Source organism: Chrysemys picta, chromosome 12, assembly GCF_011386835.1.
Source record: "Chrysemys picta bellii isolate R12L10 chromosome 12, ASM1138683v2, whole genome shotgun sequence".
Classification (NCBI taxonomy): domain Eukaryota; kingdom Metazoa; phylum Chordata; order Testudines; family Emydidae; genus Chrysemys; species Chrysemys picta.
In genome coordinates, this window is record NC_088802.1 from 56,743,198 (window position 1) to 56,759,482 (window position 16,285).

Consider the following 16,285-nt stretch of genomic DNA (forward strand, 5'->3'; position numbering starts at 1 on the left):
TTCATTGGTACTTTTGAACAAATGTTTTCCTGTAATAACTTTTATTATTTTCAAATATTTTAAAAATACTCCAAATGGAGTGGAGCAATAAAGCATGAACAAAATAGTCTTGCTTGCAAATTTAAGAGTACATGTGATCCAGTGAGTTAACAACCAAACAGGGATTTGCAGGTGACTGGGTAATGTATACATGTTCTTTAAACCTTAATGTGTTAAGGGCAGGGACCAGGGTGAGGGGTTTGTACTGTTCGGTGCCTTGTTCACATTCTGAGCACCATAATAAATAAATAACTCTAATATATATGAGGACGGCTTGGGGAATGAATCACTAGGGTGCATTTTCACTGAAAGCATTCACAGAAAAAGTAAATACATTTTCCATTGGCTCTGCAGGTGGAGAATTCTCAAGCGTTCACCTGGCAGTCCCAGCTCAGACATCGGTGGGATGAAGAAAAAAGGCATTGCTATGCTAATATATGTGATGCTCAACTTCAGTATTCCTATGAATATCTGGGTAACACCCCTCGACTGGTCATTACTCCACTTACAGACCGGTACGCAAGGTTCAGCTCCTCATACTTAACATCCGTATTTAACATCTGTGCAGTCGAGATTTGCCTTAAAACTAGACAGCAGTTGTGGGAAACGGCAGTTTGGTAGGCTGGGCAGTGGCGGGTAGGGGACTGTTGCTGGCCATTTAGACATGGTGCACTTGCCTTGCATTTCAGATGCTACATCACTCTGACCCAGTCCCTTCACCTGATAATGGGGGGTGCACCTGCAGGCCCTGCTGGTACAGGGAAAACGGAGACCACTAAGGACTTGGGCCGAGCTGTAGGGATCATGGTCTATGTCTTCAACTGCTCTGAGCAAATGGATTACAAGGTAAAACTCAAATGAGTGAAAGTAATGAATGAGTTCAGTGGATAGGATCCCAGAGCCCCCTCCCCAGGCCATGTCAGGGAGCAGTCCTCGAAGGGGGTGGGGGTGGGCATGTTCAAAGTGCTGCTGCATTCTGCCTCTTGCTGGCTGTGAAAAGGCTCCTGAGGCTAACTTACACTGGAGGGCAAACCAGCCCCGCAAAACTCCAGGACGTAGGGAAAGCAAAGATGCTTTGAAGCACCCACTCAGAACCTCCACCCCCAACCTTCTCCCCTGCTTTGTGTGGAACTTGGGTGCTGCTAAGGACCTTGCCCCAAAGGCTTGTGGCTGAAGCAGTCTTGCCCAGGACACGCTGATTGGCAAAGTGGTGGTGACGGGGTCAGCATGAACTCTGGTCTGCTGGGGAATGGGGGCTGGAAAACTTAGACTAAATATCAGGAAAGGCTTCCTGCCAGTGAGTGTATAAACCTTTGACAGTCAACCCAGGGGGAGCCCTCTCCCTACAGCTACCTGAAACTAGACAGCACAGACGGCTAGCCAATATATCACAGGGACAAAGCCCAGACTGGCCAGGGGACAGATTAGCAGGTCATCTGAGTTCATCATGAGGCTATTGACGGTGTTGGAACCATGACAGGAGTGAGCCCCTCGGAGACCATCTCTCGGGGAGGGGTACAGCAAACGGAGTGCACAGCAAGCTGAATTCCAATCCTTTTCCTCCCCCTCATGACAAATTCAGTATCTCATCTTCCCAAGCAATGCACAATGTGTGCTGAGGGCAGCAATTGCTAGGAGATTGCATTCTCCTATTCATTTCTAATTGGCCCCTCCACCATGCCTCTGAGTGTCCCCTGCATGAGCTGTGCTAGCTACTGCAATAGTTTGTGGCTTTGCAACCAAAGTCAGGCATGGGAACTCATTGCCATGAGCAGCAGAGCCCTTTCCCACTGCTAATCCTGTCATTTCACACAGTCTGGCACCTGGGGTGAGCTTCCTTTCCCACTCCAGTTGCTAGGGAAAAGCCCAGGCGTCAGGGGTACCTCTCTATGCTGTGCAGTGTCATTCACACACCTGTAGTGACTGTGGGTCCATGGGAGTTCTGGCTTTGACTTCAGTGGGAGAACACTCAGTCTGTGTGTCTCAGGCATTTTTTGGCAGGAAGCCGGAACTGGAGCATTTTTGGAGTTCCTGCATTTACAGCTATCTGGACAGCACATGCTGAAACTAGAGGAAAATCCTGGGTAGCTGCAAAGGAGTTTTCGCAAAGGCGGCAAAATTTCCCTACAGGAGGGGAATTTTTCCTCTCTATTTTTGAATGACCCTATGTTGTGTGAGGCTATCCTAGAGAAACAGTGTGTAGTGTAAATGCCAGATTAATTCCTTAGAACTGTTCTTTTTGTAATGAATACCCATGGTGCAGTCAGCCTTCTCCAATCACTTTGCTCTCTAGTCCTGTGGAAATATCTACAAAGGGTTAGCACAGACTGGAGCCTGGGGATGCTTTGATGAATTCAATCGCATTTCAGTGGAAGTTTTATCAGTGATTGCTGTGCAGGTAGGAAGTTTTCTCCAGTATCCAGCTATTCTTTATGTAAATTACTGTGATGTTGTGGTAAATACTCGTCTGTCCTGATTGTGACAATTTCCTTGTCTACTTAAGCCATTCAACAAATGCAAGGTGTTATGGGATACTTAGCATAAGTGAATGGAATTATAATAAAGATATAGGCCAATTTAGGCAATGTAATTGCGCTAATATTTGTGCTTAATGCATATATATATATTTGGGCTGTCAAGCAAGTAAAAAAATTAAGCGTGCGATTAAAAAAATTAAGCGCTGTTAAACAATAATAGAATACCATTTATTTAAATATTTTTGGATGTTTTCTACATTTTCAAATATATTGATTTCATTTACAACACTGAATACAAAGTATTTATTTTTGATTACAAACATTTGCACTGTAAAAAACAAAAGAAATAGTATTTTTCAATTCACCTAATACAAGTCCTGTAGTGCAATCTCTTTATCATGAAGGTCAGTGTGCTCCCTGAGAGATCAGTTCCATCCCTGACTCAGGCTGAGTAGCACCTTGCTACACGAAATCAATGGGACCACACAGGCAGGGCCAGACTCTGAGTCCCACCCGCAGAATAAGGAGCAGTTACTCACCAAATAGACCTATTGAAATCAATGGGACTACTTGGGAGTAATTCCTAGCGAATGTGAGTACAGGAAGTCACAGTCTAGCTCAGAGTAAGGGTGACTGCACCCAATAAGCCCTTCCGTTAGTACTTGTTTTAAAGGGTTTTTAGAGTGCACAGGGCAGTGCTGCTTGGTTGCTTAAGATACACACTGTAATTCACTACATTGTTGATATTGAATCTTCCTCTTACTTGTGTAGGTAAAATGTGTGCAAGATGCAATTCGTGCCAAAAAGAAAACATTTAATTTCCTTGGAGAGATAATCGCTCTTATACCAACAGTTGGACTATTCATTACAATGAACCCCGGCTATGCAGGCCGGACTGAATTGCCTGAAAATCTAAAGGCTTTATTCAGGTATTTGTGTGTGGACGACTCTCATCAGAACCTGGTTGTTAATTGACAGTATGCTGATTATACACTCTGATTTGCCACCGTGCTGTACCAAGGGCTCTTTCACTTTTATTAGCGTGAGAGAGATTGTGTGTGTGCAAACGCATCATGTATATAATATAATGAAGACTCTATACTGAAAATCCAAACACACAAAATTCCATCATCTTATAGCTCAGCTCTGTGCACATGTATGTCAGAGACGGGGCCGCAGAGAATGTATGTGGGCAAAGGCTAATTTTCTCAAAATTTGACATGGAACTTTGTTCACCTTGTTTCCTTTAGACCCTGTGCTATGGTTGTCCCGGATTTTGAGCTTATCTGTGAAATCATGCTTGTTGCAGAAGGTTTTCTCGATGCCAGACTTCTTGCTAGAAAGTTTATTACTCTCTATACACTATGCAAAGAGCTGCTTTCTAAGCAGGTAATGTAATATTAGTCCATGGCTCTTTGAGTAGGAAGAGTTGATCTCTTTTAAAATCTGACATCCATATCTTTTAAAAAATCACAAGTTATTCGTAGCAACTTGGCCTATATTTTTCCAAGCATTTTAAGCTACGTTGCTGGAAAATTCCACTCAGACACTGATGTGACTTCTGACAGACTCAGCCTGCCTGCGGCATGGACAGGCAGCAGGAAAATGAAGAGATGCAGCACGGTGCTTACAAGTAGAATAAAGCCTGTACAGATGGTTCCATCCTCACATTGTTCATGTCAATTGACTTAAAAGCTAATGGAAATCTGCTTCCAGGGAAGCAAAACACACTACCCAGCCAAAGGTGGCTAGGGTTTCGTTCATCCCTGTGTTGAACGGCGTTTCCCCTGCAAATACACACACTTAATGGCATTTCTTCTGGGTGCTGTGGAGACGTTTTGGAGTTTAGGTTTTTTGGGATGGTGTTGTGGTTTTTCTGGTTCTTTTATTTAAAACCATTTTATTTCACCCAAATGCAATGTAAGGCTTTGCTCACTGTTTGCCAGGATCATTATGACTGGGGCTTGAGAGCGATTAAGTCTGTGCTGGTGGTAGCAGGCTCCTTGAAGAGAGGCGACCCTGGCCGTCCGGAGGATCAAGTCCTAATGAGAGCTTTACGAGACTTCAACATCCCCAAGATTGTGACGGATGACTTGCCGGTGTTCATGGGACTAATTGGAGACCTTTTCCCAGCACTGGACGTACCTAGAAAACGGGATCTGAACTTTGAAAAGGTGAATGCACAGGCACGGGCCTTGCTGACCTTTGGTATTCAGATTATTTGTGGGAGGTAGCTCTTGGGTCTCCTATTTTTTCCTATCATAGGGCAACACCCACCTGGCATGTCCTCCTGCAGCAGGTTGCGGCACAACAAACCTGTCTGCCTCAGTTTCCCCTTCAGAGTCCCCAGAAATAGCCCTTAAAGGCTTTCCAATTATATATAGTCCTTACAGGGTCAATTTATTACACATGTCCCATATACATAAATCCTAACGAAAGTCCCTCAACCATAATCCAGAATTCCCCAGCACAGTCCAAACAGTATATGCAACCCGCCACGTCCCGCCCCGGTGTGTCTCACTACACCTAGCTCTCCAGTCCAGCCCCAGTGTCTCTCCCCATGCCTCACTCCCAGCCTTCCGCCCTCTCTGGGCCTCCAGCTTCAGCTCTCAAGGCATCTCTCAGCCTTCAGCCCTCTCCAGTCCGGCCAGCGGGCTAGCCCCTCCACTAGCTTCCTAGCCCTCTGCCATTTTCAGCCTTATGGCACTTGCTCTCTAGACAGGATAGTCAGCAAACTAGCCCTGTGCTGGCCTCCTAGACAGTTCCTCCATCATCCCAGGGAGGGCCTGCAGAGTCTCTCTCTCTCACTGGCCTCTTTCCGCACTGATGCGCCTGTCCTGTTTCCAGGCTCTCCCACATTTATATGGCCCAGGTACCTTCTTTTAAACCCAACTGCACTGAGCTGGTGAGTCACAGTCCTTGCTCTCTCTCAAAGGGCCAATGTCACCCTGTGATATCCCCCCTTTAACTTGCACCTCCCCACCCTCAAAGGCTGGTTCCTCCTAAGGACGTAGTAGCTGTGATCTGTATAGTGACTCTGTTCTGTGCAGTGGATCAGGACAAGCTCTCCTATCTTTTCTGAACGTCACAGATTATTAAGCAGTCCATCCTTGAGCTCAAGCTGCAGGCAGAAGAGAGCTTTGTGCTGAAGGTGGTGCAGCTTGAGGAGCTACTCCAAGTGAGACACTCGGTGTTTGTCATTGGCAACGCAGGCAGTGGCAAGACCCAGGTACGGGGCAGTGGGGAGAGGGGGGCAGACTAAATGGGCAGAGATTTCTTGCGGAGGCTTTTTCCAAACTCTAGGAGCTAGTGAGCCCTTCTCCGATTAAAATACATTTCCTAGTTTCCTCACTCCTCCCACCTCAGATGTCTAATGCTGACCGGGAGCAGGCAAAACCTTGGAACTATGAGCAAGCCTAATTATGACATTTCAAAAAGCAAAGTGTAATGGTAAAGGAAGTGCCACTTCTACACAGCGTCCTCCTTCCCTGTGGGCACCAGGTCTGTGCTGCTGGTAGAAGTAGTGGGAGCCGTGATCACAACCACGTGGCCAGTGCATTACGCATGGGCAGGAAATTCATGTTCCTCCCCTGGCACCTAGGGATCCAAACCCACTACGTCAATCGGAGTCTTTCCACTGATTTCAATGGGTTTGGAATGAGGCCTTTTGAGAGGACAGTAGGTGCCCGGCCTGTTAGCAGGAGAGGTGAAGAGTGGAGGAGTGTCGGCAAGGGGAGATTGCTGATCATTCAGGAAGGCCTGAATTTCAGATCTTCATTAAAAGAGAGGAGCTGGCACTTTCACTTCTGAGAGCCAGTTCGTTTCAGAGTGAAGAGAGCGCAGTGTGCTCTAGGGTGGGAGATTGCCTGCTCTGAAGGAAATGTCCATCATCTTGTTCAGCAGTAGTTCCAGCTGCTGCTGTTCACTGGCTTTCGGCCATTCGGAGGGGCCTAGACATCTTCAGTGGTTCCATGGCCTCCATTTGTGACATAGGGCCAAAGCCTATCAGATAAGGGGGAAGACTACCACTCTTTTCTGTGGCTTTCATTGCTTAGTCCCAAGAGACCATGTCAAAGGATGTAGATGCCTTCTTTAGAGAACCGCAGTCCCGTATGAGCATGTCCATCTTTCCTTGTAGGTACTGAAATCCCTGAATAAGACTTACCAAACCTTGAAAAAAAGGCCCGTTGCTGTGGACCTTGACCCTAAAGCTGTAACCTGTGATGAGCTATTTGGAGTTATTCATCCAGCTACTAGAGAATGGAAAGATGGTAAGAAATCGACCGTCTTCCAATCAATGCACTCTAATAGTGTTTAAGTAGCTGCATTTACTGTAAATCATACTGAATGAAAATGTTGGCATTTCAAAAACCTCAGCAAGCAGTTCATTCATAACAATACATAAACCTTTTAAAAATGACTGTAGAAATGGGAAGATCTTTTCTTTGGCCTCTTCCTAGAATTAGAAGGGAAAATTTTTAGCAAGGCTGGCAGGTTTATTGAGGAACTATTGTGGCTGCTTCTTGACCACCTCCTCCTGAACAATTTAGCTTAAATGAAGAAACCAAGTACTAGAAAGAAAAAACAAGCAAAGACACCGTTTGTGTTGGGCAGGTCTGTTTTCTACAACGATGCGAGACTTGGCTAACATCACTCACCTTGGTCCCAAATGGATCATTCTCGATGGAGATATAGATCCCATGTGGATTGAATCTCTGAATACTGTCATGGATGATAATAAGGTCAGTACTGAGATGCTATTGGAGTTAAAAATCAGAGAACTTCACTTGAGGATGATTTTAAATTAACCAGCTCATGTGTATTTCTGCTCCTGCGGAACGACATGGTTTTTTCTGTCTGGTTGTCTTCATCTTAGGTGCTCACCTTAGCGAGCAATGAGCGAATCCCACTAAATCCCACCATGAGACTCCTCTTTGAGATCAGCCACCTGAGGACAGCAACGCCAGCAACAGTATCCAGGGCTGGAATTCTTTACATCAACCCTGCGGATCTGGGCTGGAACCCGTGAGTTCTGTTTCACATTCCCCTCTTTGAAGTGTGAATGCCATGCATTTCAAAGTGCAGCACGTTTTCCCATAGCACAGCAGGAAAAGGCTTATTACTGTTATATTTACTTACTGCCATATGTTGAAATGTGAAATATGTCCATTATTTTGTAGTGTGGTAAGCAGCTGGATTGAGAAGCGAAATGTACAGTCTGAAAAAGCCAACTTAATGATTCTGTTTGATAAATACCTGCCTACATGTCTAGATAAACTGAGGTTTGGGTTCAAGAAGATTACCCCAGTCCCTGAAATTACTGTCATACAAACCATACTGTATCTGCTGGAATGTCTCCTGACTCCAACTAACACGCCTCCAGACTCCTCAAAAGAGCTATATGAACTGTACTTTGTTTTTGCGTGTTTCTGGGCATTTGGAGGAGCAATGTTTCAAGACCAGGTTAGTGACAGCTTGTAATATAAGGCCAGTTAAACTTGGACGGTAACAAAAAATTTTCTTTTTAGATCTCTTTGCTTGAACAGGCTGAAGTGTTGACCCCAGAGTTAATGCTACTCAATCGCCTGTCTTTTTTTTATTTTATTTGGTTCTGAAATATCTCATGCTTAGTCTAAGCCTACCATAGAATTTGTCTGGAAAATGTTGAGGAAATCAAACGAGATTTCTGCGGTTTGTGACTGGGAAAAAAAAAAGGCGGTTTGTATTTTTAAATGATTTTTGATTTCTGAGTCATGGAAAACAAAAAGAGCAAAAGGGAAATTAGTTCATAGTTGCAATGAAATGGGGGTTCTTTTACCTTCTGCTGAAGCATCTGGTTCTAGCCACTATTAAAGACTGACAGGACACTGGCCTAGATAGACCGTGGCTCTGATCCAGTCTGGCAGTTCCTATGTTCTGAACACAGGAGCAGCGTTGGCTGCCGTAGTGTTTATGGGGAATCCATTCCGAGATCTGTGCCAGTCTTTTAGAGTAGCAAGTGCAGCAGCTAGGTCACAGGAGTCCATTCCAGGCTTTGGTTCTGACTGGTGGGAGAGGGAGTTCCCTTAGCTACAAAGAGTGGGTGCTGCAGGATGGACCCGGTAGCCTGGGGACTCTCACTTGAACGGTGTCTGAGCAGTTCATCCCAGAAGCTCCTAACCAGCGAGGACACAGCACTGGCCACAAGGATCAACAAGAACCAGAAAACAAACAAAACCCCACAACATAAGAAAAGAAGGGATGAGCTGCCCATAAGAACAATAGTCTCTCTGCTGTACTGGCAGAGACCTCTCCTCGCATGCTGTAATCATCACGGCAGCGAATGTGCCTAGCTCCGCCGGACCCCGTGTGCCGTTCGAAGTGTGGCGTATCCGCCAGGCTGCATCAGAAAGCTTGAACACACAGAACAGTGTTCACAGAACACTGCTAACCAAGGTCTGTGACAAGAAATCTATCCAGGGTCTGCCTCATCTCTCACAGCCGCAGACACGCTTTGCTAGACTGCAGTCTCCACTTAAAAAAAAGAAAAAAAAGTTCCCGAACTGTCCTGAGTTTCCTGTCCATGAATCTCATTCCAGTCTGAGACACAGATGGAAACTTTGGCTTGAAAGGTTAGAAAAGCTGTTTGTTGTGATGAAGGAAGCTGACTCTACCACAAAAAAAGCTACGATCCGACACTTTTCTGGACGTGAGATGTGCCATATTTTAAAAACATTGCCTGACATTGGGGATAGCAAGGAATAAGAAAGCAAAAACAGCCCTTACGAGGTACTTTAAATCACATAAAAACATTAACTGTGGTCAATATACCTTCTGTCAAGCACATCAGTGAGAAGGGGAAAGTATGTATGAGTATCATGCCCACCTATGTCACTTTGCTAGTTCATGCGAGTTCACAAAGGTGAGTCACGAGATACGAGGCCAAATGATACAATGATGCTTGATGACCCTGTGAATGCAATGGGGATAATCATATTTACACTTGTCTGTAAAGCACTTTGAGATCTAGGGCTGAACATAGAACGTGTCAGTAAATATAAATGTGCATGTTTTAATGTCTAAGCCCAAATCCAAGGGAGTCTTTGGGAACTGTGACATGCTCTTTGGCAAATACACAAAGGGAACTATAGAAATGTCCAGCTGGAAGGGACCTCAGGAGGTCATCTAGTCCAGCCCCTCTCACTGAGGCAGGACCAAGTCAATCTAGACCATCCCTGTCCAGCCTGTTCTTAAAAACCTGCAGTGAACGATTCCACAGCCTCCCTTGGGAGCCTGTTCCAGACCTTAGCTACCCTTAGAGTTAGAAAGTGTTTCCTGATATCTAACCTGAATCTCCCTGGCTGAGTCCTTGTTCAATTCTGGGTGGACAAGGCAAACAGTTGATCCCTATCTTCTGTATAACAATCTTTTAATGAACTGTTCTGTACGTTATAGTGCATGACCCTGTTATGAAGGCACGAGGGGGAGAAGTTAAGTGTGGTCATACTCTGCAAACTAATCGTGTAAAAGAGTTGCCTGGCCTGAGAGCAAGAATTGGCCAGGGAGCTGGATTCTGCCAGCTGGGGAGAATTATTTAATCCCCCCTCTCACTATGCAGCACGAGTTCACACTCTGGAGAGCAGGGGGCTGAGGCAGGTTCTTGAAGGCCAGGGCTGGAGCTGAGAGGGAGACAGTGTTTTTCATCTTCCTCTATGGAATTGGCTGTGGGGAGATTACTTTACCCTGGCTTTGGCTGAGTAAAGATGTTTGTATCTGGCTCCTGCAGGGGCAGGCATGCTAGACTTCTGTGCTTTACTCTAAAGCACTCCACAAAGGTGTTTCAATGCCACCTAAGCACGCAGAATCCATCTCGGCTCCAAACAGCCTGTGCTGCAAAGCCTTGGGCCAGAGTGACTAACTGAACATGTCCCTCAAAGGCAATAGAAACTGTATAATGAGCTTGTTTTTCTCCTCCTCAGCTGGTGGACTATCGTGTAGAGTTCAGTAAATGGTGGGTGAATGAATTTAAAACCATCAAGTTTCCGTCTCAAGGGACTATTTTTGACTATTACATAGATCCAGAAAGTAAGAAATTCATGCTTTGGAATGATAAAGTGCCAACATTTGAGCTGGACCCAGACATTCCCTTACAGGTAATTCCCAAAAATGATCTTCCTTGATTCTTTCTTTTTACTTTACTTACTAATTTATTGCCCCCCTCCACACTGGAGTAAAGGGCGTCTTGATAAATTATGCAAGCTCTTGCAGACAATATCATAATAAGGTACAAGAACAGCATGGCATACGCATGGGTTATTTTATTTCCATTACTAAACCTCTGGCTATGCAAGTTCAGCCAGTGACGTAGGTCAGTCAGTCTGATATTTAGGATGCAAGATGGTAATGTACTCTGATTACACTGGGCAAGTCCTATGGCTATTGTTTATTTCATACACATCTCAGGTGTCCCTCACTGTGGTGTGTTTTGTGCTCTCAATCCTGTCTTTAAACACCTGTTTCCAGACCTGGGGCAGAAAAACTGGGAGGGAACATATGGGAATTATGGATGCCCAAACAGGAGGGAGACTTGAGCATCTCCCAAGTGCATATTGGCTCCAGACTATTAACCCTCAGGAAATGAAAAAAAGTCAGATGGCAAATAGGGGCAAAGCATGCTGCACTTGGCTTAAAGAAAGAGTTAATTAACAAATGCAAATAGTGGGAGTGGAGCTTCCCAACTCTGACTCCAGGCACCAGCTCAGTAACCTTACCTTGTACACACAAACCAGGCTTTGCTGTGTCTGAGTCGCAGGCTTCAGCTTGCACTTAGGGTCAGCGAAAAGTCTACGGAGCACAGCCCAAATATATCACAAGCACAGCAACCCTGCCCAGCATTACATGAGCACTGGAACAAGGAGCTGAGTATAATGCCTGTCCGGTTGGCGTGCTATGGGAGCATAACGAGGTCCAAAAGACTACACATTTTAACAGAAATACTGAGGAGGAAATACAGCAGAGCCCAGGCTGTATTTGGCATGGTTAAGAAAATCATTGGCACAAGCATTGCAACTATGAAGTGCTGACGTCTGGGTTTCCTGGAGCGTCAGTATTTGGGGGTAAGGTAACGTTCTAGGCGCAGGCGTTGCACAGTATTCATGGTGCCCTGCACTCAACGGTTTTGTCTTGGAAATCTGCTCCTGCTGGGAAGGAAGCAGCTCTGGGAAAGGGCTCCTCTGCAATGGTTTGCTGAGACCGGAGCGAAGTTGGCCATTAACGTCCTATTTCTGGGAGCATTTGCTGCTTGTCCTGGGTTTACACAGGCCTCAGGAATCTAGGGCCTGATCTGACAGCCCATACTCATGTGAGCTGTTCTACTGCCGTCTCCTGGGCTGCTTACTGCAGGATGAAGCCTTCAGTGCTCCCATGCCAATGGCTGATTCTGAGGAAACAGTCGCTGTAATCAACAGGCTCGTTTCTCACCTGGATACAATGTGCTCCTGGTTCACAAGCTGTACTCTAGCTTTGTACATGTTGAAAACCCCAGTAAAGGGGGAAAGCCTGTCAGTGCATTGACTGACTGCAAAGCTGGGAAGACAAGGGCTGGGGTTTTCGGAAACCGTATTTGGAGCCTGTTCAGTTCTGTAACCGCAAGCCCCAATTGTAACTGCAGAACCTTTCGAAGAATCCGGCTCCTGAGATGTTCACGCACAAGCATTTCCATATCTCACTTTCAGATACAATCTATCATCAAACCCAGTTTGACTAAACTTGATTAAAATAATTTATTTCATTGATGACTTTTCAACAGGCTTCCGTGGTCCATACGACAGAAACCATCCGAATTCGCTATTTTATGGATTTGCTAGTGGCAAAGAAATGGCCTGTGATGTTAGTGGGGAATGCAGGTACAGGGAAGTCAGTCATGATGGTGGACAAACTGCAGTCTCTGAACACTGAGGACTACCTGTTGCAGGCTGTCCCCTTTAACTTCTACACGACCTCGGCCATGCTGCAGGGTAAGGTGCTTAGCCGGAAACAGCCTGAAAACAGGCTCATCTTACCGGGAAGCAATGACTGCACAAGTTATTGGATTGGTGTTGCTGTCGTTCTGCAGCTATTCTCGAGAAGCCCTTGGAGAAGAAATCCGGGAGAAATTTTGGTCCTCCGGGCACAAAGAAGCTTATTTACTTCATAGATGATATGAATATGCCTGAAGTGGACAAATATGGCACTGTAGCTCCTCATACACTGATCAGGCAGCATATAGACCATGGGCACTGGTAATTGTGTAGCTAAACTCTTCAGTTGTTTCATCCATGTGTTGAATTACTCTTGCTCAGATTATGCCACTGTGGTGATGGGGTCTGTGTGTCTGTCTAAGGAGTGTATCTGGCCCCATCACCAGAGTATCTGAGTGCCTGATAATCTTTGGTGTATTTATCCTCACAAGGTATGGGAGGGCAGTGCTATTATCCCCATTGTACAGATGGGAACGGAGGCACAGAGAGACTGAGGGAGTTGGCTAAGATCACACAGGTAGTCTATGGCAGAGCAAGGAATTGGAACTGGGGCTTCTGAGTCTTAGGTCAGCACATTTGAAGTACACAAAGAGAATGATCCATAACATAGCAGTTCTGGATCACGAGATCTCTAGAGACCAGGACCGTCCAGAATTGCCAATAGCGAGCCCAGTGTGAGCCCCCCTAGACGTGCTGCCCAGTGGCATTGGAGCAGTGGGTCCATCTCACTGGCCTTTCCTACTTTTACTCTTAGGCCAGGTCTACACTATAAACGTATATTGGTATAACTACATTGCTCAGGGATGTGAAAAATCCAACCCTGGAGTGATGCCATTTTATCGACCTAACCCCTGGTGTAGACAGCACTACGTTGGTGGGAGAGCTTCTCCCATCGACACAGCTCCCGCCTCTCGCAGAGTGGATTAACTATGCGGACAGAAGAAACTCTTCCATTGGCCTATTAGTGTCTTCACTGAAGTGCTACAGCAGTGCAGCTCTGCCGCTGCAGTGTTTTAAGTGTAGAACTGCCCTGAGTTGTAACTATTTTCTGGACAGCAAAAAATGTCTTTTCCTATGCAATAGATGTTATGCTCTGCCAAGAGAGGAAACTGGGCAGATGAACGTCTCCCCTGGATCTTCTCTGTAGAGGCGTCTGGGAGGGATCAGTGTGTGTGAAAGTTGTTTGGGGCCAGGTTCATACTACGGGAGGGACAGCTCCTTTAGTCTTCAGAGAATAAAGACATGTACACATCCTTCTCCTTCACCTGCTGTTTAGGTATGACAGAAACAAGCTGACATTAAAGGACATTCACAACTGTCAGTATGTAGCCTGCATGAATCCAACATCTGGATCCTTTACGATTGACTCCAGACTTCAGGTATGCAATGGAGAAACGATTGGGTTGGGCTTTTGTTAGCTTCAGTCTCAGTGGTAGCCACCCCTTCGCCAGCAGTTTGGCTCTCTTTAGATTTTACCTCCTCTCCCCTTTTATGGGTCCTTTGACACTAGTAGAAGGCTGGAGTGTCTAGTTTGTGGTGTCTGACATCTGACATCCACTTGCTGTGGTGGGTTCGTTTCCAGGCAATGTGTGTGGCAGGTGGAAACATGGGGGTTCTCATGGAAGTCACGCCCTCTCCTGACAGGTTTGGTTTTAAATTGCTTTGTTTTAGCGACACTTTTGTGTGTTTGCTGTGAGTTTTCCTGGCCAAGAAGCACTTGTGACCATTTACAGCACCATCCTTGCACAGCACATGGCAATCCGTAACATTCCGGTCCCCATTCAGAAGATCCTGTCACCACTAATTGCGGGAGTGCTGGGTAAGCAGCAATAGCACATTAATGTTTAGAAAGGCAGCATTATATAGGGCAGATCTCTATCTTCATTTTTTCACCAGTATCTATCGTATCTGTTGTACCAGTGTTTGTAAAGTGCACACTGTGTCGGAAAGAGGGCAAATAACCACCTCCCTGAAAAGTCCTGTGCAGCACTTTGGAACTGTACAGGGTATTGATTGTGCCCCGTGCGGGTGGAAGGGTGAACTGGGCATTGCCCCACCTCTGTTCCCAGAACGCCAATGGAAGGTTTATCACTGACTCAAAGGAAGCAGAGTTAGGCCAACGTTGAGCACTTGTGAAAATCCCACCTGAACTGTTTAGCGAGAGAATGCATGTTCGGACTGCAGCAGGATTGTTCCACCCACCTGTACTGCAGCTCTCTACTGCGTGTGCTCCTTGACACCAATGCCTTGGGGGGGGGGAGCAGAGAGCTGCTCTGGGGATTGGAGAGGGGAGTCAGACAGCTTGGGATGTACCTGAGCCAATGGGCTTGCACCATGCTAGTGGGAGGCAGGTTATGGGGAGGAGTGCAGTCCTGGGCACTGCAGAGCCCTGTGCAGTGGGAAGTGCTGCTTTGCTCCCATGCATGGGATGTGGGGACTAGGAATCTACAACTCCATGTATCCCACGGCCACTAACTACACATGACAAGTGTCAGCCCCATTGCTGAACGTGCCCCTAGGAGGAGCTCGGCTGCTTTGGCGAGGAGGACGGGATAAGAACCTGGATAGACCAGAAACAATGGAACAGAATCCCTCCCTGTGCACAGTACTTATGTGACCACCGCAGGCTGCTGCTTCATGGCCTGGGGAGCTGAATCCTTTCCCCAGAAACCCAGCCCCACGTCCCCGGCTCATTACAAAGTCCAGCTTTTAACCTGGGGCTCTAGTGTCCTGTTTCTCTTGCTGTGTGCACATATTTTTTACACTGGATGTCTAATGTTACACACACAGATCCCTATCTATGCCACTGGCAGCACCTGCAGCTTCATGTGTATCAGCAGGATCTTCGGTTTCTCAGCACCTTGGAAATGAGGCCTCTTATTAGGGGCTTAAATATGGATTTAGTGCTTATCTGTAGAGACCCACATTTGGGAAATCTTGGCCATCTGGTTGATTCTGCTGCTGTACATGATACACTATTTTTACTGGCATCGGGATGAGTAGCTGTAAAACACAGTTGGTAAAGTAAATGGTCTGTGAAACTATAGACTCCGCTCCCACTTGAAATAAACTTACTATACAGTGTAGGAAACCTGTGAGTCAGTCACTAGTATTTCTTTGTATTACACACACTTTTAAAGCTCCCCTGTCAGTACCATGAATGATACAAAACTCTTATGAAAATGATCTGGTTTCATTCTAATTCTGTCTAGGTTCTGTAACACGTATACTGGTTTCAAGAAACCTCTTGTTGCATTGTTGTTCCATGCTTGTGGTGGTTAGGTTCTGTGTGGTTTTGCTGTGGCTTTAATTCAGGTCAAGTTTCAGCTTCCTCTCCACCTTCCTATTTTGTGTCTCACAACCTGATGAATAAATTATTTTGGGGTGAAATGGTCCAAGCATGGTCTCAATGAAAAGATGGTTCTGTTTTAAAGTTTCAGCAAAATTTATTCTGTTGTTTTGAGTGAGTGTGGGAAAAAATCCACTTTTCTCATCTTTGCATTGAAATTACACAGTACTTTCACTGAAGAATGATGAAGCAAAAATTTCAATTTTGGTTTATTTGATACACTTCAGAGAGGATGAAAACTCGAGTCATGTTTGAAGAGTACTTTAAAATGTGTACTCTTCGGGTATCCGGCTGCTCTCACATTCAGGGTGTTTTCCCATAAACAGCCTTACATCAGAAAATTACATCAACATTTCTGCCTACGGCCATCAAATTTCACTATGTCTTCAACCTCCGGGACCTCTCTAACATATTTCAGGTAG

The 16,285-nt window shown here is 45.7% G+C and overlaps 1 protein-coding gene across 3 annotated transcripts in view; it reads left to right on the forward strand.

Annotated features, from left to right (window-relative positions):
* DNAH17 (dynein axonemal heavy chain 17) overlaps positions 1–16,285 on the forward strand; it is an 80,786-nt gene that overhangs the window by 30,416 nt on the left and 34,085 nt on the right. The window contains exons 34-50 of one of the 3 annotated variants that reach the window (XM_042840919.2): positions 394–554; positions 729–885; positions 2,333–2,437; positions 3,288–3,445; positions 3,767–3,905; positions 4,463–4,690; positions 5,608–5,745; positions 6,655–6,787; positions 7,131–7,258; positions 7,393–7,541; positions 7,697–7,979; positions 10,475–10,648; positions 12,304–12,511; positions 12,610–12,775; positions 13,791–13,893; positions 14,186–14,333; positions 16,190–16,281. In XM_042840919.2, coding sequence (XP_042696853.2) covers positions 394–554; positions 729–885; positions 2,333–2,437; positions 3,288–3,445; positions 3,767–3,905; positions 4,463–4,690; positions 5,608–5,745; positions 6,655–6,787; positions 7,131–7,258; positions 7,393–7,541; positions 7,697–7,979; positions 10,475–10,648; positions 12,304–12,511; positions 12,610–12,775; positions 13,791–13,893; positions 14,186–14,333; positions 16,190–16,281 — 2,670 coding nt within the window. Of the gene's footprint in view, positions 1–393; positions 555–728; positions 886–2,332; positions 2,438–3,287; positions 3,446–3,766; positions 3,906–4,462; positions 4,691–5,607; positions 5,746–6,654; positions 6,788–7,028; positions 7,259–7,392; positions 7,542–7,696; positions 7,980–8,020; positions 9,418–10,474; positions 10,649–12,303; positions 12,512–12,609; positions 12,776–13,790; positions 13,894–14,185; positions 14,334–16,189; positions 16,282–16,285 lie in introns of those variants that run through there. The other 2 variants (XM_065562897.1, XM_065562898.1) reach the window with 2 other exon arrangements.